Raw genomic sequence first — 27,163 nt, forward strand, 5'->3', positions numbered from 1 at the left:
TCTCGCAGCCCTCACAAAACGAATACAGACAAACCAGTTATAATTTTAAAAGTGATTTCTGTGGTGGTGGGTTTAGTCAGCGGAAAATGCAATGTGTAGGGGTTGGTAATATTCTCTAGTTGCGCCGTGATTGTCTGTCACACATGGGGACACTACGTCACTGCAAAATCTATGTGGAAAGCTCGAAAATTCAAGCCACTTATGTGCTGCCATAGATTTACATTAGAAGTACCCATCTATGAAGGCTCAACGTCATTGGCCACAGATAAAATGCCATCAAATCACGTTATATCTACCATAGGTTTGATTGGACTGATCATGTCAACATCATACTTGAAAGATTAGTGGAATCTGTGTGGGTAGCTGGACAGGTAGGATGACTGACAGTGAAGTGTGACAGGTGATAGAGGAATAGATGAGACTGAGGCAGGAATTCCTTTAACCATCAAGTGGTATATTTACTGAGTAGTCGGTGTTGCATAACAAAGGAAACAAAATAACATGTATCCAATTAAATTCATAATCACAAAAATCAAATCATAACAATCATTCATTATTAACATAATTAGGGAATTCAACAATCGAGTTCATTAGGAAATCGATAAGAATCATCCATGAGTCATTTAGGCTCGTAACTATTTATCATAAATCATGAAAGAATACAAACAGTGAATGGTTATTCAATCTATAATCCCCATTAGTTTGATATCAAAGTCGAACAGTTAGCAAACAATGACGTTTCTCATTTCACCCTTTCAATTGTCTTCATGTGTACATGTAATTAATTTCATTACATATTAACCATATCGATTACATAATTGGCCTATGATGATCCGTAGGGCCGTGATCATTGACCATTCACATTACACAATATGTTTGAAGCGTGCGCTCCAAGCCGCACTCCGCGGTAATAACTATAAACAATAACTGATGGCCCACTTTCCCGATCGCAACAGATAGTTCAGATGAAAGGTAACAGAGTCGGTGGACGTGGATTCATGGACGCACAGAACTTCTGGAGCAGACGGAGTTAAGGAAGAGACAGCAGCGAGTTCAGGGGATGGCGTTTTCCTCCTTTTATGGGGATGAGATCTGTCGGTCATTTCCACCTGACCTAATTAAAGCTCCCCTGGCCCAGCTGAGTAAGTGGCCATGAATTAAAGGATTATTCCACCAACTCCATGGGCCTTTTCTACAATACTTTCAAAATCTTCCCTAGCAAGCTAGACAAGCAGTCATCATCATGAATCAAGTCGACAATCTACTGTAAAATCCTTTTCAATCCTTGTCATATGAAAGTATAGATAAAACGTATTGGTGCTCATCTGCCATTGGACCTAAACATTACACAACAAGTTGTAAATAGCAATTTCAACAATGAGTGGTTTGGATGGAATTAGTGGCTAACTGCAAGCGTTGCAAAGCAATCACTAGCCTGCTATTCAGTGGAGAGAGTGTGTGGTCCAGGTCTGGGTTTAAGGATCTCTTTTCCAAGCTTAAAAGGATAAACATTCACATACAACATCATGGGCCAGAAAAGGTTGAGTACATTGGCATGTTGTCAATCCAGCATGATTTCTGCCGCATTCAAAACCACTGGAAACTCGGAACTGGGAAATCTCAGACTTCAGTGAGTTCAAGACAACTGGGAACTCGGAAAAAAACTAGCTTCAACTGGGAAAATACATTTGAACGGTCAACCAACTCGGAATTTCAAGTCGGGGACTCTGGTCTCTTTCCAGAGCTCCGACCTGAGCTCTGGAGCTTTCCAGAGCTCCGACCTTTTTTCCAAGTTCCCAGTTGTCTTGAAAGCACCATAAATCCAGAGAATGACTTTGATGACAAAATTTACCCACAAGAAGGACCGCTGCTCCACCTTCCTGTTCAAGTGGGCACAGCACAATAAAGTGAGTCCAAAAATGTATTGTATGCATAAATGATGTAATATGCCATGGAGATATGTATACTGTAGCTAAGAAAGTAATACTAAGTGTATGTTGTGTAGTAAGCTGTTAGTAGCCCATGTGCCTCACCCTAATAATTTGGTCCCTTTCCCCCTCATTACTTAGCCTACTGTGCTGACTTGGTGGTGCACATCAGGCCTATAGCCTGTTTTAGAGAAATGTGCTCATCGAATATTGTAAGAGCTTTCATTGTCTGCTTATATGCCCCTTTTATTTATCCCATGGTGTCACGACTCCTGTCGAAGTTGGCTCCCCCGCCTTTTCGGGTGGTGCTCGGCGGTCGTCGTCACCGGCCTAATAGCCGCCACCGATCCCTTTTTCTTTTCGGTTAGTTTTGTCTCATTAGTTTCACCTGTTCCTATTTTGTATGTGCTTGATTTGCTTCCCTATTTAACGTGTGGAACCCGCCCCTTTGTTGTGCGGGATTATTTTCATATTCACGTTTGTGTCGTTGGTGTTGTTTGTGCTCTGGACCGTGTTACCCGTTGTGTTGGGTTGGTCAGTGTTTTGCGCCCTGCGTGTTTGGGCATTTACTTTTGGTGCCGCATTAACCTCCCTGGGATATGTGGGACGCTTGGCCAATAGCAAGGGAAAATGTAGAGCGCCAAATTCAAAAAAATGATATAAAATCAAACTTTCATTAAATCACACATATAAGATACCAAATTAAAGCTACACTCGTTGTGAATCCAGCCAACATGTCAGATTTCAAAAAGGCTTTTCGGCGAAAGCATAAGATGCTATTATCTGATGATAGCACAACAGTAAACAAAGAGAGTGTAGCATATTTCAACCCTGCAGACGCACCTTTCTCCCAAGGTGGCTTAGCAGTTCAGACGTCTTTTTCTGTTCCGTATTGTCGTGTCCTGTATATATATATATATTTACACCTTTCTTCGCATATCTTTTATTTATTTTATTATCCAAGAACTCAACTACAAAAGCTTTCCTGCAAAAGCTTTCCTGCAACCCGCTCCACCAATTACAAAAAAGTATTATTTACCTCAATCTGAAAATCCATCGTGGAAGCTAGCCAGGGGCTAATTCAGAAGCTAGCCTGAAAGCTAACCAGAAGCTACTCCGATAGCTAGCCAGAAGCTAATCTGTAGCTGCCCCGAAATTAGCCGGTTTGCTGGCTAGCGTTGGTGTTTCAGCTGCCCACGTTTTGTGGTCATCAGCTATTCCTTTAGCTCGATAATCTACCGGCACTTTTGTGCAACGCGACTCGGACCGGAGCATTCCGGGACTTTTTTTTCTCTCAGTTTCCCCGGATTCCAGCCGCAGGCTCTGGACACTTGCACCTTGATCTCGCAGCTAGCTAGCTGCAAACCGTGTGACTATTGGCTTACGTCGACCCCGGAGCAAACTCAAATCATTCTGGAGCTAGCCAGCTGAGGAGTTCCATCAGCCATTCCTGGGTACAGTCACCTATCCGGACCCGTTTCTTTTGTTGTTGCTGCAGATACGGAGCCCCTCCGGGCCTTCACGACTGACTGCCGCGACTGACTGCCGACGTTATCTGCCCGAGGGATTTATCCAGCTGGCACCTCCGTCCCGACGTTACCTGAACGCTCATCTGGGGCCCGCTAATCGTTAGCTGTCTTATCGGCTGCTATCTGAATAAGTATATCGGACAACTATTATTATTATTATTATTATTTTTTTTTTTTCCTTGGGTCACTATATCTATTTTGCCAATTTGGATTGATCCCCTCTACCACACGGAACCCCACTAACCTACCGACGGAAACGCACGAGGTATCTACAAACAGACCTCCATCCTATGCTGCTACCGATAGCCATATACCCGGCCAGCTGTCTGGATCGCCACGACCCCAACCAACCTCTACTCACTGGACCCTTATTGATCACTCGATTAAGCATGCCTCTCCTTAATGTAAATACGCCTTGTCCATTGCTGTTCTGGTTAGTGTTTATTGGCTTATTTCACTGTAGAGATTCTAGCCCTGCTCACTATACCATATCCAACCTCTCAGTTCCACCACCCACATATGCGATGACATCACCTGGTTTCAATGATGTTTCTAGAGACAATATCTCTCTCATCATCACTCAATACCTAGGTTTACCTCCACTGTATTCACATCCTACCATACCTTTGTCTGTACATTATTCCTTTAAACTATTTTATCGCCCCCAGAAACTTCCTTTTACTCTCTGCTCTAGTAGCTCTAGGCGACCAATTCTCATAGCTTTTAGCCGTACCCTTATCCTACTCCTCCTCTGTTCCTCTGGTGATGTAGAGGTGAATCCAGGCCCTGCAGTACCTAGCTCCACTCCTATTCCCCAGGCGCTCTCTTTTGATGACTTCTGTAACCGTAATAGCCTTGGCTTCATGCATGTTAACATTAGAAGCCTCCTCCCTAAGTTTGTTTTGTTCACTGCTTTAGCACACTCTGCCAACCCGGATGTTTTAGCCGTGTCTGAATCCTGGCTTAGAAAGACCACCAAAAATTCAGACATTTTCATCCCCAATTACAAGATTTTCAGACAAGATAGAACGGCCAAAGGGGGCGGTGTTGCAATCTACTGCAAAGACTGCCTGCAGAGCTCTGTTTTACTATCCAGGTCTGTTCCCAAACAATTTGAACTTCTACTTTTAAAAATCCACCTCTCTAAAAACAAGTCTCTCACCGTTGCCGCCTGCTATAGACCACCCTCTGCCCCCAGCTGTGCTCTGGACACTATATGTGAACTGATTGCCCCCCATCTATCTTCAGAGCTCGTGCTGCTAGGCGACCTAAATTTGAACATGCTCAACACCCCAGCCACCCTACAATCTAAGCTTGATGCCCTCAATCTCACACAAATTATCAATGAACCTACCAGGTACCACCCCAATTCCGTAAACACGGGTACCCTCATAGATATCATCCTAACAAACTTGCCCTCCAAATACACCTCTGCTGTTTTCAACCAAGATCTCAGCGATCACTGCCTCATTGCCTGCATCCGTAATGGGTCAGCGGTCAAACGACCTCCACTCATCACTGTCAAACGCTCCCTGAAACACTTCAGCGAGCAGGCCTTTCTAATCGACCTGGCCGGGGTATCCTGGAAGGATATTGATCTCATCCCGTCAGTAGAGGATGCCTGGTCATTTTTTTTAAATGCCTTCCTCACCATCTTGAATAAGCATGCCCCATTCAAGAAATTTAGAACCAGGAACAGATATAGCCCTTGGTTCTCTCCTGACCTGACTGCCCTTAACCAACAGAAAATCATCCTATGGCGTTCTGCATTAGCATCGAACAGCCCCCGTGATATGCAACTTTTCAGGGAAGCCAGAAACCATTATACACAGGCAGTTAGAACAGCCAAGGCTAGCTTTTTCAAGCAGAAATTTGCTTCCTGCAACACAAATTCAAAAAAGTTCTGGGACACCGTGAAGTCCATGGAGAATAAGAACACCTCCTCCCAGCTTCCAACCGCTCTGAAGATAGGAAACACTGTCACCACCGACAAATCCACTATAATTGAGAATTTCAATAAGCATTTTTCTACGGCTGGCCATGCTTTCCACCTGGCTACCCCTACCCCGGACAACAGCACTGCCCTCCCCTCTGCTACTCGCCCAAGCCTTCCCCATTTCTCTTTCTCCCAAATACAGTCAGCTGATGTTCTAAATGAGCTGCAAAATCTGGACCCTTACAAATCAGCCGGGCTAGATAATCTGGACCCTTTCTTTCTAAAACTATCTGCTGAAATTGTTGCCACCCCTATTACTAGCCTCTTCAACCTCTCTTTCGTGTCGTCTGAGATCCCCAAAGATTGGAAAGCAGCTGCGGTTATCCCTCTCTTCAAAGGGGGGGACACTCTTGACCCTAACTGCTACAGACCTATATCTATCCTACCCTGCCTTTCTAAGGTCTTCGAAAGCCAAGTCAACAAACAGATTACCGACCATTTCGAATCCCACCACACCTTCTCCGCTATGCAATCTGGTTTCAGAGCTGGTCATGGGTGCACCTCAGCCACGCTCAAGGTCATAAACGATATCGTAACCGCCATCGATAGGAAACAATACTGTGCAGCCGTATTCATTGACCTGGCCAAGGCTTTTGACTCTGTCAATCACCACATCCTCATCGGCAGACTCGACAGCCTTGGTTTCTCTAATGATTGCCTCGCCTGGTTCACCAACTACTTCTCTGATCGAGTTCAGTGTGTCAAATCGGAGGGTCTGTTGTCCGGGCCTCTGGCAGTCTCTATGGGGGTGCCACAGGGTTCAATTCTTGGACCGACTCTCTTCTCTGTATACATCAATGATGTCGCTCTTGCTGCTGGTGATTCTCTGATCCACCTCTACGCAGACGACACTATTCTGTATACTTCTGGCCCTTCTTTTGACACTGTGTTAACAACCCTCCAGGCGAGCTTCAATGCCATACAACTCTCCTTCCGTGGCCTCCAACTGCTCTTAAATACAAGTAAAACTAAATGCATGCTCTTCAACCGATCGCTGCCTGCTCCTGCCCGCCTGTCCAACATCACTACTTTGGACGGCTCTGACTTAGAATATGTGGACAACTACAAATACCTAGGTGTCTGGTTAGACTGTAAACTCTCCTTCCAGACTCACATCAAACATCTCCAATCCAAAGTCAAATCTAGAATTGGCTTCCTATTCCGCAACAAAGCATCCTTTACTCATGCTGCCAAACATACCCTTGTAAAACTGACCATCCTACCAATCCTCGACTTCGGTGATGTCATTTACAAAATAGCCTCCAAAACCCTACTCAATAAATTGGATGCAGTCTATCACAGTGCCATCCGTTTTGTCACCAAAGCCCCATATACTACCCACCACTGCGACCTGTACACTCTCGTTGGCTGGCCCTCGCTTCATACTCGTCGCCAAACCCACTGGTTCCAGGTCATCTACAAGACCCTGCTAGGTAAAGTCCCCCCTTATCTCAGCTCGCTGGTCACCATAGCAGCACCTACCTGTAGCACGCGCTCCAGCAGGTATATCTCTCTAGTCACCCCCAAAACCAATTCTTCCTTTGGACGCCTCTCCTTCCAGTTCTCTGCTGCCAATGACTGGAACGAACTACAAAAATCTCTGAAACTGGAAACACTTATCTCCCTCACTAGCTTTAAGCACCAGCTGTCAGAGCAGCTCATAGATTACTGCACCTGTACATAACCCATCTACAATTTAGCCCAAACAACTACCTCTTTACCTACTGTATTTATTTATTAATTTATTTTGCTCCTTTGCACCCCATCATCTCTGTCTCTACTTTGCACTTTCTTCCACTGCAAACCAACCATTCCAGTGTTTTTTAGTTTTTATTTTACTTGCTGTGTTGTATTCACTTCGCCTCCATGGCCTTTTTATATTTTTATTTATTTATACATATATTTGTTTGCCTTCACCTCCCTTATCTCACCTCACTTGCTCTCATTGTATATAGACTTATTTTTTTCACTGTATTATTGACTATATGTTTGTCTTACTCCATGTGTAACTATGTGTTGTTGTATGTGTCGAACTGCTTTGCTTTATCTTGGCCAGGTCGCAATTGTAAATGAGAACGTGTTCTCAATTTGCCTACCTGGTTAAATAAAGGTTAAATAAAAAATAAATAAATAAAACACAAAACGCAGAAATAAAATATAAATCATGCCTTACTATTGGCACTCCAATATGTCCCATAAACATCACAAATGGTCCTTTTGTTCGATTAATTCCGTCCATATATGTCCAAAATGTCAATTTATTTGGCGCGTTTGATCCAGAAAAAAATAGCTTCCAATTTGCGCACAGTCACTACAAAATATCTAAAAAATTACCTCTAAACTTTGCCAAAACATTTCAAACTACGTTTGTAATACAACTTAAGGTATTTGTAAACGTTAATAATCGATCAAATTGAAGACAGGTCTATCTGTTTTCAATACAGGAGGTCAACAAACTAACGCTACTTTTCTAGTCTTGCGCAACTCTCAAACAGTTCACATAACGTTACACTGATTCCAGATGGCCGTTCTTCTTCATTCCACAAAGGAATAACCTCAACCTATTTCCAAAGACTGGTGACATCCAGTGGAAGCGGTAGGAACTGCAAACAGGTTGATTAGAAATCTAGTATCCCAATGAAAACCTATTGAACAGACGGTCACCTAAACAAAACAAAAAAACATCTGAATGGTTAGTCCTCGGGGTTTTGCCTGCTACATAAGTTCTGTGATACTCACAGACATGATTCAAACAGTTTTAGAAACTTCAGAGTGTTTTCTATCCAAATCTACTAATAATATGCATATCTTATATTCTGGGGATGAGTAGAAGGAAGTTGAAATTGGGCACACTATTTATCCAAAAGTGAAAATGCTGCCCCCTATCCTAGAGAAGTTAAAGTGCATCTTTTCCCTGGACCTCTCTGCTCTCTGCACCTGATTCCTATCTACACACCTAGCCAGCCGTGACACATGGTTCTGATTTGGTGTACAGAGAGAATACTGTAAGAACGGCCCATGTTCTGAATTCTGTCGCTGTACATTTCAAAAGTTCTTAACAAATAGTTATATTGACTACGTCCATCTTAGCTCGCTCATGAATGTCTTAAACGAAATTACGGATTGCCTCTTATCCGCTCATCGTTCCCTTATGCCATAGTTTGTACATCTCAATTGTCAGTAGAAACCACGTTTGTTTAAGCAAGTCAGCCATATCAGCTATGTTTTTTTTAAAGGCAGTAAATGAGGCTGAATGAACTGTTTTGCTGCCAGACAAAGCTCCTGATAGCCAGGTGTAGTGGTGGTAAGGATTCACTCCATGGTGCTGAAAAGAAAACTAACAGTTTGTGAGCATCGTTTGTCACTGTTATAGTGCAGTTAATGTATTGTTTAGGGTTGTGTTGTGTAGTGTAGTGGCTTTGTTGGCATGCATCTAAAAAAAAATACGTTTTTTTAGCCCCACCAAGATTAACATGCTAAAATCGACACTGTAACAGTGTATAGTAAAATGCACTAAAGAGGAACGATGGGTACATATTGAAGATACACATGGTCATCCCCAGAATCTTTTCACATGTCTATTTTCAAAGGATAAAGCTAAGAACATTAACAACATCATAGTTAAGAACACGATAACAATATGGAAGAAAATTAAACGTATTTTACAATAACCAATATCACTCCCTAAAAACACAACTGTATGGAACAATCCTTTCATAGTTATTCCGAATTCACCCATAAATTGGTCCACATGGAGAACTAATGTCATAGAAACCGTAAATGACTTGGTAATAGGAAATACGTGTATTTCCATGACAGAATTAAAAAGCAATGTTGGACTGACCAATGTAGATATTTTCAAATACATGCAACTTAAAAGTTTTGTATGAAGAAATTTCGATTTGAAATCTTTGGACATCAGAACAATCTTGAGGGAATCCTGTTTGTGTCATAAAATTATATTTATATGATTGCTAAGATATACAAAACCTTGGAGAGACCGATCCAAATGACATTCCCTTAGAAAAAGCATAAACTATTGGAACCAAGACTTTAAAAAACTGATATTGGCACAAGATGGAGGGGATGTTGGAACGTAACTAACTAAATTACAGTTAACGAAAATGCGTGCCTTAATCCAGTATCAATTAATGTATAGAATGTATTACACAAGAGACAAAATTCACAAATTCTAGAGCATAATAGCAGAGTTATATCTTTAGTGTAAAACTAACAATGACTCAATAGTCCATGGCTTCTGGGAACGCTATAAAGTCCCAAAATTATGTGCAGAGTTAGAAAGTTGGCTGTTGGAAGTATTACAATGTAAATTTACTTTTAATCTGTCTGTCTGCATATTTAAAGATATGGCATATGAAGGTGCAGTGAGACACACAATGGGTTGGAAGATTCTTTACTCGTCAACACAGACTTAAAAACTGGAAATCAACCAGCCCTCCATCGTTAACACAATGGAAAGGTAAAATGCTTATTATCTAAATGTTGAAAGTGTGTGGGTGAAGGAGAGAAACAAAATGGTCCAGTTTGAGGCCATGTGGCAGAGAGTGATGTGGGTGCTGGAGCTGGGGTGTGAGCAGCTGTGTCTGGGGTGGGGATGTTGTGACTGAACAAGTGACTGTGTGGGGGTGTGTCATGTTATGATTCAGCAATCTTAGCCTCCTCCCTCAAAACCTTAAATTAACATTATTTTATAGTTGATCTACCAAAACCAGTCTATTAAAGTGTGTGTACAAAAATATATTGTTTTTTTGTAAGATTATTTATTAATTATTTTACAATACAATGGGAAAAAAATACACATATAATAATAATAATAATAGTCTTGAAAAAGTATGTCTACTAAGTACACATACTTAGTAGACTGGTTTTGGCATGCCAAATTGAGAATAATGTTCATTGAAGGTTTTGAGGGAGGAGGGAAAGATTGCTGAGTCATAACATGACGCGCGCCACACGGTCACGTGTGTTCAGTCAACGTTAAGTCTGTGAACTAGGACATTTTGCACACTCAAACAGTGGATGCTTGGCTAGCGGATTGAATTGGCCGTTTCTCACTAACGTTATAAGGAAGTGATTCATTCCCGGGAAATATATTTAAGTGTAATTTCTATTCTGAATTAAATAGGTATTGCATGGGGTAACAACCTTGGCATTTCTATTCCGCGCGTGGGACATTGTATTAGCTTTCGAGATAGCAAGAGATATGTGAAGGCCTCCCCCTTTTTGTCTAGCTACCTAATAAGTATCAGCGTTACAATTTAAATAACTACATCAGTGTTAATTTTGCTCGAGTTTTGTTTTGTTGAAAGTAACTAGCTAGCTACATCGGTGAACTTGGCTAAATAACGTTAGCTAACGAGCAAAATTAATAGCTAACGGTAGCTAAACAAAATAGTACGCGCTAGTCTCGCTGTTGGTGCCGAACGCTTGTGCTATGGGCTTGCTGTCACAAGGGTCACCGCTCAACTGGGAAGAAACCAAAAAGTATGCAGACCATGTCAGGAAGCATGGCATCGTTCAGTTTCTCAACATCTATAACAAGGTGAAAGAACGACAGAAGGATGTATTGTTATGGGGTGATGAGGTAAGGCTGCCATGGCTGAACTTTTACATAAACGTATTTTTTGTATTACATGTGATCTCAGTAATGTCAGTCAGTGAGTGTGCGCTATCACCAGTGAAGTTGCAACTATGTTGACAACGTGCCAACTTGATTGTGATGATGAAACTTGTAACCGATTTACAGTAACAGTGTAACTAGTGTTGATATCAGTCACATCTGGGCATCAGTACAGTAGTTCATACAAATGATAATCATAATTTTTTTCCCAGTAATCACACAAATGGACATGGGTGGAAAGAGTACTGTAAAATCCTACTCAAGCAGTAGTACTGTTAATTTATTTAAATTGTAATCAAGTAAAAGTACTGGTGTAAAAAAAAAAATCAACTAAAAGTAAAAAGTAGCACATTTTTAAAAAGTACTCAGAGTAAAAGTTACCAAGTTCTAAAATAATTTGCTATTTTGATGGTTATTTTTATTCTCCTTTTACAATAACTTTTACAAAAACTTTTCAATATACTACTGTATATGTAATATTGTTTACATGTAATGTTTGACAGGCTAAATGTTCCATAAAACACCAGAAAATAACCAACAAGATAAGATTCAGCACAGCTGATTTTAATATTTAATCTTCAACTTAACATATACAAATGTTCAAAAGGCATATTTTTTGTGGAACTGCCTATTGAACACTTAACTCACTTCAGTTGTCTCTGAATTTGCTGTTCAGTTTCAGTAGGAGCTGATTTTCTAAGTTAATTGAGTCTATCCTAGCTCGCTTTGCAGTGAAGCGTAGTCCAGCACAGCTAAAAAGACGCTCACAGGCGGCAACTTATTTATGTACGGAAACAAATGAAGTAAATCCATTTAGTCCGATGGACTAGCAAGATATCCATCCACCTCCCCTGTACCTTCTGACCGTTTGGTTGTCAGTGATGAAGAAATCTTCATCAGATGAATGCTGCCTTAGATGAGCAGTCTCGTCCTGTGTGATTGTGTCAAGATGATTCTTCAGGTACGCCAAACCTGTACATTGGAAACAACACAACATTCACATATTCAGTGTTTCAGCAAACTCTGTGTTATGTGGCTGGCAACACAATCATAGTATTGGCATTGCAATAGCTCTAACACAGACTTCCGCACTTGTTATTCTCAGATACTGAGATTGATTTGAGTTGTTCAAATACATTCAGACCTAACAAATTCTCTAATGAGGTGAGTCCATGTCTGGCTGTACCCAAACATAGTTATATGAAAAGGTTATTGTCCAGCAACTTAAATAATGGAAAATAGAAAACAAAACAAAAAAAACTATTTAAGAAAAGACTCAGACTAAAATATATAATCATATGGACAATGAGGTTAAAACCTTTTGGAGTAAAGAAATCATACTGGCTGTGATGACATCAGCTTTGTCAGTCCAAGACGTCTTGAACTTTGGCAGAAGGATTGCAGCAGCAATAAGCTGTGGCTCCTCTCATCATTTCTCCAAAGTGCTTTTGGAGACCGTTCTGAATGGCTCTGATAAGTGGTAGGCACATTTGGCAAGATGCTTCCAGCCTTTGAAGTTTTGTTTTTAGTAAGAAGATCACTGGCAGCAGCCACCACATATGCGTGTTGATCTCAGACTGTAGAATGTTCAAAGCTGAGACCAAAGGCTTCATCACTTTGCAGTACTCATTCAAGAAGGACATTTCTGCCAGGCTCAGCCTGAAGGATTAAGGTAAATGTAGTACCTCTTAGAATTCTAAAATTTCATGGACAATACATATTACTGTAATAGGAAAACATAACTTGGATTCAAATAATTGCTACTCACATTTTCACTTTTAATTCTTCACACTAATTTCTTATGGCATCCTCCCCCTTCTCTTGTATGATACGTGTGATCCTCTCCACAGCCAGGTAAGTTGAGTACCAATGTGTTTGATTTGGACGGATGAACTGCAGTTTGCACTCATTCTCTACAACTTCAGCAGCTAAGGTTGAACGCCCCATTTTATTCCACATGGCTTGGCATTTGGCAAAGACGTCCTGGACAACCTTTTGTAGCTATCACTATTTGTTTCTGCCAACGCAGAATCTGTTGCAATGAGGTTCAGCAGGTGACATGCACACAATTGATGCTGAGGGAGTTTATATTCTAGGCCACTGTCATTTTTCAGGATGGAATATGGGTCTTGGTATGCAACCTGCTCTGCTGGCTCTTCAGCATCTGAGTCTCGATCTGCGGACTCTACTGCCTGGCTCTGCTCACCAAGAACATTGAATGCTTTGATGAAGTTTGATCCACTGTCGGTTGTGGTTCTTACCACTTTCCCCCTGATTCTGTATGCACAATGGATGTCATCGAGGGCACCTGCAAGCACATCAAATGTTTGGGAACCTCTCAATCTCTTGCAAGTGAGTGCAGCAGAACGTCTCACCAGAGTTTCTTCATCTGTCCAGTGACATGTGACCACGATGTAATTCCTTTGATGAGCTGTCCAACAATCGGTGATGGTGGCAACATAATTTACCCTGCCAAGGTGTACCATAACTGTGTTCTTCATGTGATTGGCAGCTTCATGTATTCTTGAACGAACAGTAGGTCTGGAGATCAAATCAAATGTATTTATATAGCCCTTCTTACATCAGCTGATATCTCAAAGTGCTGTACAGAAACCCAGCCTAAAACCCCAAACAGCAAGCAATGCAGGTGTAGAAGCAAGGTGGCTAGGAAAAACTCCCTAGAAAGGCCGAAGCCTAGAGAGGAACCAGGCTATGAGGGGTGGCCAGTCCTCTTCTGGCTGTGCCGGGTGGAGATTATAACAGAACATGGCCAAGATGTTCAAATGTTCATAAATGACCAGCATGGTCAAATAATAATAATCACAGTAGTTGTCGAGGGTGCAACAAGTCAGCACCTCAGGAGTAAATGTCAGTTGGCTTTTCATAGCTGATCATTTAAGAGTATCTCTACCACTCCTGCCATCTAGAGAGTTGAAAACAGCAGGTCTGGGACAGGTAGCACGTCCAGTGAACAGGTCAGGGTTTCATAGCTGCAGGCAGAACAGTTGAAACTGGAGCAGCAGCACGGCCAGGTGGACTGGGGACAGCAATGAGTCATCATGCCAGGTAGTCCTGAGGCATGGTCCTAGGGCTCAGGTCCTCCAAGAGAGAGAGAATTAGAGAGAGCATACTTAAATTCACACAGGACACCGGATAAGACAGGAGAAGTACTCCAGATATAACAGACTGACCCTAGCCCCCCGACACATAAACTACTGGAGACTGAGACAGGATGGGTCAGGAGACACTGTGGCCCCATCCGATGATACCCCCGGACAAGGCCAAACAGGCAGGATAGAACATCACCCACTTTGCCAAAGCACAGCCCCCAAACCACCAGAGGGATACCTTCAACCACCAACTTACCATCCTGAGACAATGCCGAGTATAGCCCACAAAGATCTCTGCCACGGCACAACCCAAGGGGGGGCGCCAACCCAGACAGGAAAATCACGTCAGCGACTCAACCCACTCAAGTGATGCACCCCTCCTAGGGACGGCATGGAAGAGCACCAGTAAGCCAGTGACTCAGCCCCTGTAATAGGGTTAAAGGCAGAGAATCCCAGTGGAGAGAGGGGAACCGGCCAGGCGATCCATGAACTGATCCATGTTGACCATTTTGGGTTTCCAATGTCTCCAAAAGAATGTGCTGATCGATGGTATCAAAAGCAGCACTAAGGTCTAGGAGCACGAGGACAGATGCAGAGCCTCGGTCTGACGCCATTAAAAGGTAATTTACCACCTTCACAAGTGCAGTCTCAGTGCTATGATGGGGTCTAAAACCAGACTGAAGCATTTCGTATACATTGTTTGTCTTCAGGATGGCTGTGTGTAGCTGCGCAACAGCTTTTTCAAAATATGTTGAAAGGAATGGAAGATTCGATATAGGCCGATAGCTTTTTTAAATATTTTCTGTTTCAAGGTTTGGCTTTTTCAATAGAGGCTTTATTACTGCCACTTTTAGTGAGTTTGGTACACATCCGGTGGATAGAGAGCCGTTTATTATGTTCAACATAGGAGGGCCAAGCAGAGGAAGCAGCTCTTTCAGTAGTTTATTTGGAATAGGGTCAGTATGCAGCTTGAAGGTTTAGAGGCCATGATTATTTTCATCATTGTGTCAAAAGATATAGTACTAAAACACTTGAGTGTCTCTCTTGATCCTAGGTCCTGGCAGAGTTGTGCAGACTCAGGACAACTGAGCTTTGGAGGAATACACAGATTTAAAGAGGAGTCTGTAATTTGCTTTCTAATGATCATGATCTTTTCCTCAAAGAAGTTCATTAATTTATTACTGCTGAAGTGAAAGCCATCCTCTCTTGGGGAATGCTGCTTTTTAGTTAGCTTTGCGACAGTATCAAAAATAAATTTGGGATTGTTCTTATTTTCCTCAATTAAGTTGGAAAAATGGGATGATCGAGCAGCAGTGAGGGCTCTTCGATACTGCACATTACTGTCTTTCCAAGCTAGTCGTAGGACTTCCAGTTTGGTGTGGTGCCATTTCCGTTCCAATTTTCTGGAAGCTTGCTTCAGAACTCGGGTATTTTCTGTATACCAGGGAGCTAGTTTCTTATGACAAATGTTTTTTGTTTTTTGGGGTGCAACTGCATCTAGGGTATTGCGCAAGGTTAAATTGAGTTCCTCAGTTAGGTGGTTAACTGACTTTTGTCCTCTGACGTCCTTGGGTAGGCAGAGGGAGTCTGGAAGGGCATCAAGGAATCTTTGGGTTGTCTCAGAATTTATAGCACGACTTTGATGCTCCTTGGTTGGGGTCTGAGCAGATTATTTGTTGCGATTGCAAACGTAATAAAATGGTGGTCCGATAGTCCAGGATTATGAGGAAAAACATTAAGATCCACAACATTCATTCCATGGGACAAAACTAGGTCCAGAGTATGACTGTTACAGTGAGTAGGTCCAGAGACATGTTGGACAAAACCCACTGAGTCGATGATGGCTCCGAAAGTCCTTTGGAGTGGGTCTGTGGACTTTTCCATGTGAATATTAAAATCACCAAAAATGTGAATATTACCTGCTATGACTACAAGGTCCGATAGGAACTCAGTGAGGAAACTGTAAACAGTAGCTATAAAATGTGATTGAGTAGGCTGCATAGATTTCATGACTAGAAGCTCAAAATAAGATTTTTTGTAAATTGAAATTTGCTATTGTAAATGTTAGCAACACCTCCGCCTTTGCGGGATGCACGGGGGATATGGTCACTAGTGTAACCAGGAGCTGAGGCCTCATTTAACACAGTAAATTCATCAGGCTTAAGCCATGTTTCAGTCAGGCTAATCACATCAAGATTATGATTAGTTCATTGACTATAACTGCCTTTGAAGTGAGGGATTTAACATTAAGTAGCTCTATTTTGAGATGTGAGGTATCACGATCTCTTTCAAGATGACTTTGCATTGAGGATGCAGTGTGGTTACCAACTCTTTAAAAGCTGGTTGTTCGACCACAGAGAATGGCTGTTGGCCCTCACAGATCAAATTAATGACAAGCTTGTCAACGGTTGCCTGTGAGACGCACCATGCGGATGGCTGGCTACTAGCCACTATAATGTCAATGCGGTAGTAGCCCGCACTACAGCTTATAGTTCCTTCAGCTGTGTAAAGATGTTGGTCAGGGTTAGCTTCTAAATAGCTAGCAACAGGATGAGCTAGCTAATGTTAGCATTATGCTACAGATTGATTGCAAATGGCTAATAGCAACACTTTGTTAGCCTACACAACAAACGCCATTCATGGTGATAAAATATATTTCTAACTTTACTTTTCGTACCATTACATGTTTCCTCAAGTTTGACGCAGAGTTTTTGTAGGCAGCCACCTCCACCATCTTTGGTAAGCAGAACTTACATTCCATAATTACACGGTCTCCTCTTCTCTGCTTGAAGCTGAAGTGTTCTTTGAGTTGCGGCCAGGGATGTCCTTCCTCGTGGTCTTCAGAAGACCTGGCTCTGTCTCTGTGTGTGTCTGAGCAGGTTCAGGTGACAATACAATCTCGTTAGGAACCATTTATTCTTCAAGTTGATTAGGAAACCTTTTTTTTCTTTCTTGGCATGTAGCTACCTTTTTTTTTTACTGCCAGAAAATCCTGCTACAGATCATCATATGGTTTGCATACACAGCTATGATTGGGCTGTTTTTGTGAAATGCGTCGAATTGAATTGTATTGGTCCATCTGGTCATGTTACTTGTCACTGACAAACAAGTGAACATTTCGAGCTGCTACAAAAGGCTCAAACTTTATGTGCTTGCCATGATGATGTGTATCCTTTTTCTAGATTGTACTCTGTAATGGATAGTTTTGAAAATGTACTTAAGTACACAACAAAGCTACACAATTACAGGAACGTAAGTAGTTGTAATTCGTTTCTTCCACCCCTGCAAATGGATGCTTTGATGTTTATACTCTGTCCATAAACATTGAACCCATTCAAAGCAGCTGACCATTGCATAACTGTCTTTGATTTAGACAGCTCAACTTTGTTCAGTAACTTATTTATTATTCAGTTATTTAAGCTATGGAACCATTTGTATGAATACTAGTCTCTTAGAAAATGGAGAAGTAGTAGTGGTAGTGTTTGTAGAAGAGGTCTGCTCCATTCTGCTCAAATGATCAAAAATAAAAGTTTAGCCTCATGGCTGATGATCTTGTATTGTCATTGGAGAATAGAAAAGGTTTGAGGTTATGGCACACCAGGGCCTAAAATAAATGTTTGGTCCACCAGCCAAAATATTTTTTCGGCACAATTACATACAGTACCAGTCAAAAGTTTGGACACACCTACTCATTCAAGGGTTTTTCTTTATTTGTACTTTTTTCTACATTGTAGAATAATAGTGAAGACATCAAAACTATGAAATAACACATCTGGAATAATTTAGTAACAAAACAATTGTTAAACAAATCAAAATATATTTTATATTCTTCAAAGTAGCCACCCTTTGCCTTGAGGACAGCTTTGCATACTCTTGGCATTCTGTCAATTAGCTTCACCTGGAATGTTTTTCCAACAGTCTTGAAGGAGCTCCCACATATGCTGAGCACTTGTTGGCTGCTTTTCCTTCACTCTGCGATCCAACTCACCCCAAACCAACTCACCCCAAACCATCTCAATTTGGGTTGAGGTCGGGTGATTGTGGAAGCCAGGTCATCTGATACAGCACTCCATCACTCTCCTTCTTGGTCAAATAGCCCTTACACAGCCTGGAGGTGTTGGGTCATTGTCCTGTTGAAAAACAAATGATAGTCCTACTAAGCCCAAACCAGATGGGATGGTGTATCGCTGTCGTAGCCATGCTGGTTAAGTGTGCCTTGAATTCTAAATAAATCACTGACAGTGTCACCAGCAAAGCACCCCTACACCATAACAACTCCTCCTCCATGCTTCACGGTGGGAACCACACATGGTGAGATCATCCGTTCACCTACTCTGCGTCTCACAAAGACAAGTCGGTTGGAACCAAAAATCTGTTGGACTCATCAGACCAAAGGACAGATTTCCACCCGTCTAATGTCCATTGCTCATGTTTTTTGACCCAAGCAAGTCTCTTCTTATTGGTGTCCTTCAGTAGTGGTTTCTTTGCAGCAATTCGACCATGAAGGCCTGATTCACGCAGTCTCCTATGAACAATTGATGTTGATATGTGTCTGTTACTTGAACTATGTGAAGAATTTATTTGAGCTGCAATTTCTGAGGCTGGTAACTCTATGAAAGTTATCCTCTGCAGCAGAGGGAACTCTGGGTCTTCCTTTCCTGTGGCGGTCCTCATGAGAGCCAGTTTCATCATAACACTTGATGGTTTTTGTGACGCACTTTCAAAGTTCTTGAAATTTTATGGATTGACTGACCATCATATCTTAAAGTAATGATGGACTGTCATTTCTCTTTGCTTATTTGAGGTGTTCTTGCCTTAATATGGACTTGGTCTTTTACCAAATAGCCCTATCTTCTGTATACCACCCCTACCTTGTCACAACACAACTGATTGGCTCCAACACATTAAGAGGGAAAAATTCCACAAATTAACTTTTAACATGGCACATATGTTAATTGAAATGCATTCCAGGTGACTACCGCATGAGGCTGGTTGAGAGAATGTCAAGAGTGTGCAAAGCTGTCATGGCAAAGGGTGGATACTTTGAAGAGTCAATCTAAAATATATTTAGATTTGTTTCACATTTTTGGTTACTACATGATTCTATATGTGTTATTTCATAGTGTTGATGTCTTCACTATTATTATACAATGTAGAAAATAGTAAAATAAAGGAAAAACCCTTGAATGAGAAGTTGTCTCAACATTTGACTGGTACTGTATATATATTTTACGGATGACCATGCTTTGTAATGTTTCTAAAACAATAAATATATTAGTAAGAAGTAATGTGGTATATTGCTCAGTTTCATTACATTTTTTGTGACCGGAGCTTTGGGTCTGTGACCGGAGTGTTTTTAATCCCAGTCCCATCATCACAAGAGGCTTTTTGGCTTTTGGTAGGCCGACATTGTATATAAGAATTTGTTCTTAACTGACTTGCCTAGTTAAATAAAAAATCTAGTTTTAACCAAAATATCAGAGACAAAATGTTCAGCTGCCCCTTTAAGTGCAGGTTACCGTGGGAATGGGGCCCCTTAAGTCCGTCATGTGTCTGTGAGATTTGGGATCTGAGTGAGTAGGACGTCTCTTCGTTATCTGTTGAAGTAACAGACTCAAAGTAACGTTGAAACACAACCTAGCTTCTGAACAAAATATTGTAAATTGCCAAGAAAAGCTTTCGAGTACATGAGGCCAATTTTTATGCCTGTGTGCAACGCATCCAAAAATGAATCTATCAGCACTTCACTCAGTGCGCACAGGTCCCCTGCCAGGCAGTGTTACTTCACCAGTTGGGATATATGATTCACATTTCTTTGTTTGATTAGCAGCTATGAAACAAAACAGAAGAAATACTTAGAAGAATGCTGCAGTAGCTGTTTTCAAACGCTACCTCGCACCTGCTCATATTTTACTTTTGACTATTTATTATTCACAAATGTAATACTTGCACTGTAGAGCCCTGCAAATTGACGTGGCTGGTTAAATATATATTCTTACCAGCCAATACTGAAATCGACCCGCATTTGGCGCCGGAGGAGATGACTGCCGTTTTACGATCTCCTAACCAATTGTGCTATTATGTGAGGTTTTTTCGCGATATTTGTAAATTATTTTGTACATAATGTTTCTGCAACCGTATCTTACGGCAAAAAAGAGCTTCTAGATATCAGGACAGCGATCACTCACCTCGGATTAGACAGATTTTTTCAACAACAGCAGCAAGCAGGACTCACACGATATTCTCCAAACACCCCACAGGGCAGACATCCCAATTATTCGCAAAAGGAAGCGACGCAGATGAAGAAGAGCCGGATGCCTCGTCCGGACCCGCAGAAGGCAACTAGGAAAGCTGCCTTTACCGTCAATATTACTCGCCAACGTGCAATCATTGGACAATAAACTAGACGAGGTACGATCACGAATATCCTACCAACGGGACATCAAAACTGTAATATCCTATGTTTCACGGAATCGTGGCTGAATGAAGACATGGATATTCAGCTAGCGGGATACATGTTGCACCGGCAGGATAGAACAGCACACTCCGGTAAGACGAGGGGGGCGGTCTGTGCATATTTGTAAACAACAGCTGGTGCACGAAATTTAAGGAAGTCTCTAGATTTTGCTCGCCTGAAGTAGAGTATATTATGATGAATTGCAGGCCACACTACTTGCCTAGAGAGTTCTCAGCTATACCTTTCGTGGCTGTTTATTTACCACCACAGACAGATGCCGGGAACTAAAACTGCACTCAGTCAGCTGTATAAGGAAATAAGCAAACAGGAAACCACTCACCCAGAGGCGGCGCTCCTAGTGGCCGGAGACTTTAATGCAGGGAAACAAATCAGTTCTACCAAATTTCCATCAACATGTTAAATGTGCAACCAGAGGGAAAAAAATTCTAGATCACCTGTACTCCACACAGAGACGCGTACAAAGCTCTCCCTCGCCCTCCATTTGGTAAATCCGACCACAATTCTATCCTCCTGATTCCTGCTTACAAGCAAAAATTAAAGAAGGAAGCACCAGTGACTCGGTCTATAAAGAAATGGTCAGATGAAGCAGATGCTAAACTACAGGACTGTTTTGCTATCACAGACTGGAACATGTTCCGGGATTCTTCCGATGACATTGAGGAATACACCACATCAGTCACTGGCTTTATCAATAAGTACATTGAGGACGTCGTCCCCACAGTGACTGTACGTACATATCCCAACCAGAAGCCATGGATTACAGGCAACATTCGCACTGAGCTAAAGGGTAGAGCTGCCGCTTTCAAGGTGTGGGACTCTAACCCGGAAGCTTACAAGAAATCCCGCTATGCTCTGCGACGAACCATCAAACAGGCAAAGCGTCAATACAGGGCTAAGATTGAATCATACTACACCGGCTCCGATGCTCGTCGGATGTGGCAGGGCTTGCAAACTATTACAAACTACAAAGGGAAGCACAGCCGTGAGCTGCCCAGTGACATGAGCCTACTAGACGAGCTAAATCAATTCTATGCTCGCTTCAAGGCAAGCAACACTGAGGCATGCATGAGAGCATCAGCTGTTCCGGATGACTGCGTGATCACGCTCTCCGTAGCCGACGTGAGTAAGACCTTTTAAACAGGTCAACATTCACAAGGCTGCGGGGCCAGATGGATTACCAGGACGTGTGCTCCGGGCATGTGCTGACCAACTGGCAGGTGTCTTCACTGACATTTTCAACATGTCCCTTATTGAGTCTGTAATACCAAAATGCTTCAAGCAGACCACCATAGTCCCTGTGCCCAAGAGCACAAAGGCAACCTGCCTAAATGACTACAGACCCGTGGCACTCACGTCCGTAGCCATGAAGTGCTTTGAAAGCCTGGTGATGGCTCACATCAACACTATTATCACAGAAACCCTAGACCCACTCCAATTTGCATACCGCCCAAACAGATGATGCAATCTCTATTGCACTCCACACTGTCCTTTCCCACCTGGACAAAAAGAACACCTATGTGAGAATGCTATTCATTGACTACAGCGCAGCGTTCAACACCATAGTACCCTCAAAGCTCATCACTAAGCTAAGGAACCTGGGACTAAACACCTCCCTCTGCAACTGGATCCTGGACTTCCTGACGGGCCGTCCCCAGGTGGTGAGGGTAGGTAGCAACACATCTGCCACGTTGATCCTCAACACTAGAGCTCCCCAGGGGTGCGTGCCGAGTCCCCTCCTGTACCCCCTGTTCACCCACGACTGCATGGCCAGGCACGACTCCAACACCGTCATTAAGTTTGCTGACGACACAACAGTGGTAGGGCCTGATCACCGACAATGACGAGACAGCCTATAGGGAGGAGGCCAGAGACCTGGCCGGGTGGTGCCAGAATAACAACCTATCCCTCAACGTAACCAAGACTAAGGAGATGATTGTGGAATACAGGAAAAGGAGCACCGAGCACGTCCCAGTTCTCATCGACGGGGCTGTAGTGGAGCAGGTTGACAGGTGGACACCAAGGAATTTGAACATCAACAACAAACTAGAATGGTCCAAACACACCAAGACAGTTGTGAAGAGGGCACGACAAAGCCTATTCCCCCTCAGGAAATGAAAAAAAAATTGGCATGGGTCCTGAGATCCTCAAAAGGTTCTACAGCTGCAAAATTGAGAGCATCCTGACTGGTTGCATCACTGCCTGGTACGGCAGTTGCTCAGCCTCCGACTGCAAGGCACTATAGAGGGTAGTGCGTACGGCCCAGTACATCACTGGGGCAACGCTGCCTGCCATCCAGGACCTCTACACCAGGCGGTGTCAGAGGAAGGCCCTGAAAATTGTCGAAGACCCCAGCCACCCCAGTCATAGACTGTACTCTCTACTACCACATGGCAAGCGGTACCAGAGTGCCAAGTCTAGGACAAAAAGGCTTCTCAACAGTTTTTACCCCCAAGCCATAAGACTCCTGAACAGGTAACCAAATGGTTACCCAGACTATTTGCATTGTGTGCCCCTCCCAACCCCTCTTTTACGCTGCTGCTACTCTCTGTTTATCTTATATGCATAGTCACTAACTATACATTCATGTACATACTACCTCAATTGGCCCGACCAACCAGTGCTCCCGCACATTGGCTAACCGGGCTATCTGCATTGTCCCACCACCCGCCTACCCCTCTTTTTACGCTATTGCTACGCTCTGTTCATCATATATGCATAGTCACTTTAACCATACCCACATGTACATACTACCTCAATAAGCCTGACTAACCGGATTCTGTATATTGCCTTGCTACTCTTATTTTCAAATGTCTTTTTACTGTTGTTTTATTTCTTTACTTACCTACACACACACACACACACTTTTTTTTCTCCGCACTATTGGTTAGAGCCTGTAAGTAAGCATTTCACTGTAAGGTCTACACCTGTTGTATTTGGCGCACGTGACAAATAAACTTTGATTTGTGTTAATTTTATGCCCTTGGCTTTTATTGATGTTGAAAGCCTCTGTGGGCTTGAGGTTCAGTAATATAAAAAACGTAAACTGATATTAATAACATGAAAATCATGTCGGTTGAATTTGAGCTGTGATAGTTTCTAGGCTTGATTGTGCATCTTATACACATTGAGAGCTGAAAGAAAATAAATAAATTCAGCTATCACCTTTATTTAACCAGGTAGGCAAGTTGAGAACACGTTCTCATTTACAATTGCGACCTGGCCAAGATAAAGCAAAGCAGTTCGACACATACAACAACACAGAGTTACACATGGAGTAAAACAACCATACAGTCAATAATACAGTAGAAAAATAAGTCTATATACAATGTGAGCAAGTGAGGTGAGATAAGGGAGGTGAAGGCAACAAAAAAAAAGGCCATGGTGGCGAAGTAAATACAATATAGCAAGTAAAACACTGGAATGGTTGATTTGCAGTGGAAGAATGTGCAAAGTAGCAAGAGAAATAATTGGGTGCAAAGGAGAAAAATAAATAAATACAGTAGGGAAAGAGGTAGTTGTTTGGGCTAAATTATAGATGGGCTATGTACAGGTTTGCAGTGTACTTGTGATATTGAGCAATGGCAAAAAAATGTAGCTCTACAAATTTCTAAACATGTGGGTAGTTGTCTTTCTAGCAGGCTTGTTTGTCACAGTCACAATTGTACTGTTATAGGCTCACCCTGCATTAATAACCAAGTGGAAAGGTGGTATTTGCCACGTACGACTGGGAAAAATCCACTTGAACACCCCTCCAACTGGTAATTACTAGTGGGAAACGCGTCTGTCATTCATGACTTCTCCCAAATGCTGACCTTCCTACTAAGGAAAGGACCTTGATAAAGCATTTTTGGCAGTTAAAGGCAACAACAAAACATAGTTTTTTTTATAAATAATCTATTCATATGGTTTTTGAACACTAATTTATTTACAAGCATGAAACCTATAGTTTTAGTTTGTTTGATCCAGCTTGTTTTATGCATGTACAGTACTTATAGGACTTACTAAGAATGTTACATGGTTTATTCATACTTACTGCTTTAAATTAGGATAATTCTCCTGTATATCATCTTAGCATGCAGACACAGAGATAGACGTGTGTGTGTGTGATCAGTCCTCCAAGTAAACCTCCATCAGTGGAGACAGACACCTGAATCTTGTGCTCCTTTCCTTTGAAATAAAAGTAAAGAAAACCAATGTTTGTTTATGCTTAATTGTTTCTTAGCATGAACAAATCCTTTATGCTTCATTCAATTATGTATAATGTGCCTTGAACAAATTTGTTTCGTTCAATTGTGCCGTGTACCTTGAACAAAATATACAGCTCACATTTATAAAATTGGTAACGTTATCCTAGTACACACCTGACTGCAGGACATTGAGGAAAATGTCCATTGGGACAGCTGATCGGCCCTGGGCAAAGCTCTTGTACGGGGAGTACTCTGACATAACTTCATCTGATGTAATCCTTGCCATAGGCAAGAGCTCCTTGTAAAAGGCAACCAGACTCTAAGAAATACCTATTTTACGTAAGTACTCAGACCCTTTGCTATGACTTGAAATTGAGGTCAGCTGCATCCTGTTTCCATTGCTCACCCTAGATGTTTCTACAACTTGATTGGAGTCCACCTGTGGTTAAATTCAATTGATTTGAAATGATTTGGAAAGGCACACACCTGTCTACAGTCGTGGCCAAAAGTTTTGAGAATGACACAATTATACATTTTCACAAAGTCTGCTGCCTCAGTTTGTATGATGGCAATTTGCATATACTCCAGAATGTTATGAAGAGTGATCAGATGAATTGCAATTAATTGCAAAGTCCCTCTTTGCCTTGCAAATGAACTGAATCCTAGAAAACATTTCCTCTGCATTTCAGCCCTGCCCCAAAATGACCAGCTCACATCATGTCAGTGATTCTCTCGTTAACACAGGTGTGAGTGTTGACGAGGACAAGGCTGGAGATCACTCGGTCGTGCTGATTGAGTTCGAATAACAGACTGGAAGCTTCAAAAGGATGGTGGTGCTTGGAATCATTGTTCTTCCTCTGTCAACCATGGTTACCTGCAAGGAAACACGTGCCGTCATCATTGCTTTGCACATAAAAGGCTTCACAGGCAAGGATATTGCTGCCAGTAAGATTGCAGCTAAATGAACCATTTTATCGGATCAAGAACTTCAAGGAGAGCGGTTCAATTGTTGTGAAGAAGGCTTCAGGGCGCCCAAGAAAGTCCAGCAAGCGCCAGGACCGTCTCCTAAAGTTGATTCAGCTGCGGGATCGGGGCACCACCAGTACAGAGCTTGCTCAGGAATGGCAGCAGGCAAGTGTGAGTGAATCTGCACACACCGTGAGGTGAAGACTTTTGGAGGATGGCCTGGTGTCAAGAAGGGCAGCAAAGAAGCCACTTCTCTCCAGGAAAAACATCAGGGACAGACTGATATTCTGCAAAAGGTACAGGGATTGGACTGCTGAGGACTGGGGTAAAGTCATTATCTCTGATGAGTCCTCTTTCCGATTGTTTGGGGCATCTGGGGGAAAAAAGCTTGTCCGGAGAAGACAAGGTTCTGTGTCATGCCAACAGTAAAGCATCCTGAGACCATTCATGTGTGGGGTTGCTTCTCAGCCAAGGGAGTGGGCTCACTCACAATTCTGCCTAAGAACACAGCCATGAATAAAGAATGGTACCAACACATCCTCCGAGAGCAACTTCTCCCAACCAACCAGGAACTGTTTGGTGAAGAACAATACCTTTTCCAGCATGATGGAGCAACTTGCCATAAGGCAAAAGTGATAACTAAGTGGCTCGGGGAACAATACATCTATATTTTGGGTCCATGGCCAGGAAACTCCCCAGACCTTAATCCCATTGAGAACTTGTGGACAAACAACCCACATTCTGACAAACTCCAAGCATTGATTATGCAAGAATGGGCTGCCATCAGTCAGGATGTGGCCCAGAAGTTAATTGACAGCATGCCAGGGTGGATTGCAGAGGTCTTGAAGAAGGGTCAACTGCAAATATTGACTCTTTGCATCAACTTCATGTAATTGTCAATAAAAGCACTTATAAAATGCTTGTAATTATACTTCAGTATTATATAGTAACATCTGACAAAAATATCTAAAGACACTGAAGCAGCAAACTTCGTGGAAATTAATATTTGTGTCATTCTCAACTTTTGGCCACGACTGTATATAACGTTCCACTGTTGACAGTGCATGTCAGAGCAAAATCCAAGCCATGAGGTCGAAGGAATTGTCCGTAGAGCTCCGAGACAGGATTGTGTCGCGGCACAAAAACTGCCACCATCCCCACGGTGAAGCATGGTGGTGGCAGCATCATGCTGTGGGGATGTTTTTCAGCAACAGGGAGACTAGTCAGGATCAAGGGAAATATGAATGGCGCTAAGTACAGAGAGATCCTTGACGAAAACCTGCTCCAGAGCTCTCAGGACAGCAGACTGGGGTAAGGTTCAACCTTCC

At 42.3% G+C, this 27,163-nt stretch overlaps 1 protein-coding gene across 2 annotated transcripts in view; it reads left to right on the forward strand.

Annotated features, from left to right (window-relative positions):
• The first annotated feature begins 10,480 nt into the window (after positions 1-10,480).
• LOC139571125 (glutamate--cysteine ligase catalytic subunit-like) overlaps positions 10,481-27,163 on the forward strand; it is a 44,704-nt gene continuing 28,021 nt past the window's right edge. For both annotated transcript variants that reach the window (XM_071393712.1, XM_071393713.1), the window contains exon 1: positions 10,481-11,058. In XM_071393712.1, the coding sequence (XP_071249813.1) occupies positions 10,909-11,058 (150 nt within the window). In that variant the 5' untranslated portion in view covers positions 10,481-10,908. The remainder of the gene's footprint in view (positions 11,059-27,163) is intronic.

The sequence above is a fragment of the Salvelinus alpinus genome, chromosome 3, assembly GCF_045679555.1.
Source record: "Salvelinus alpinus chromosome 3, SLU_Salpinus.1, whole genome shotgun sequence".
Taxonomy (NCBI): Eukaryota; Metazoa; Chordata; class Actinopteri; order Salmoniformes; family Salmonidae; genus Salvelinus; species Salvelinus alpinus.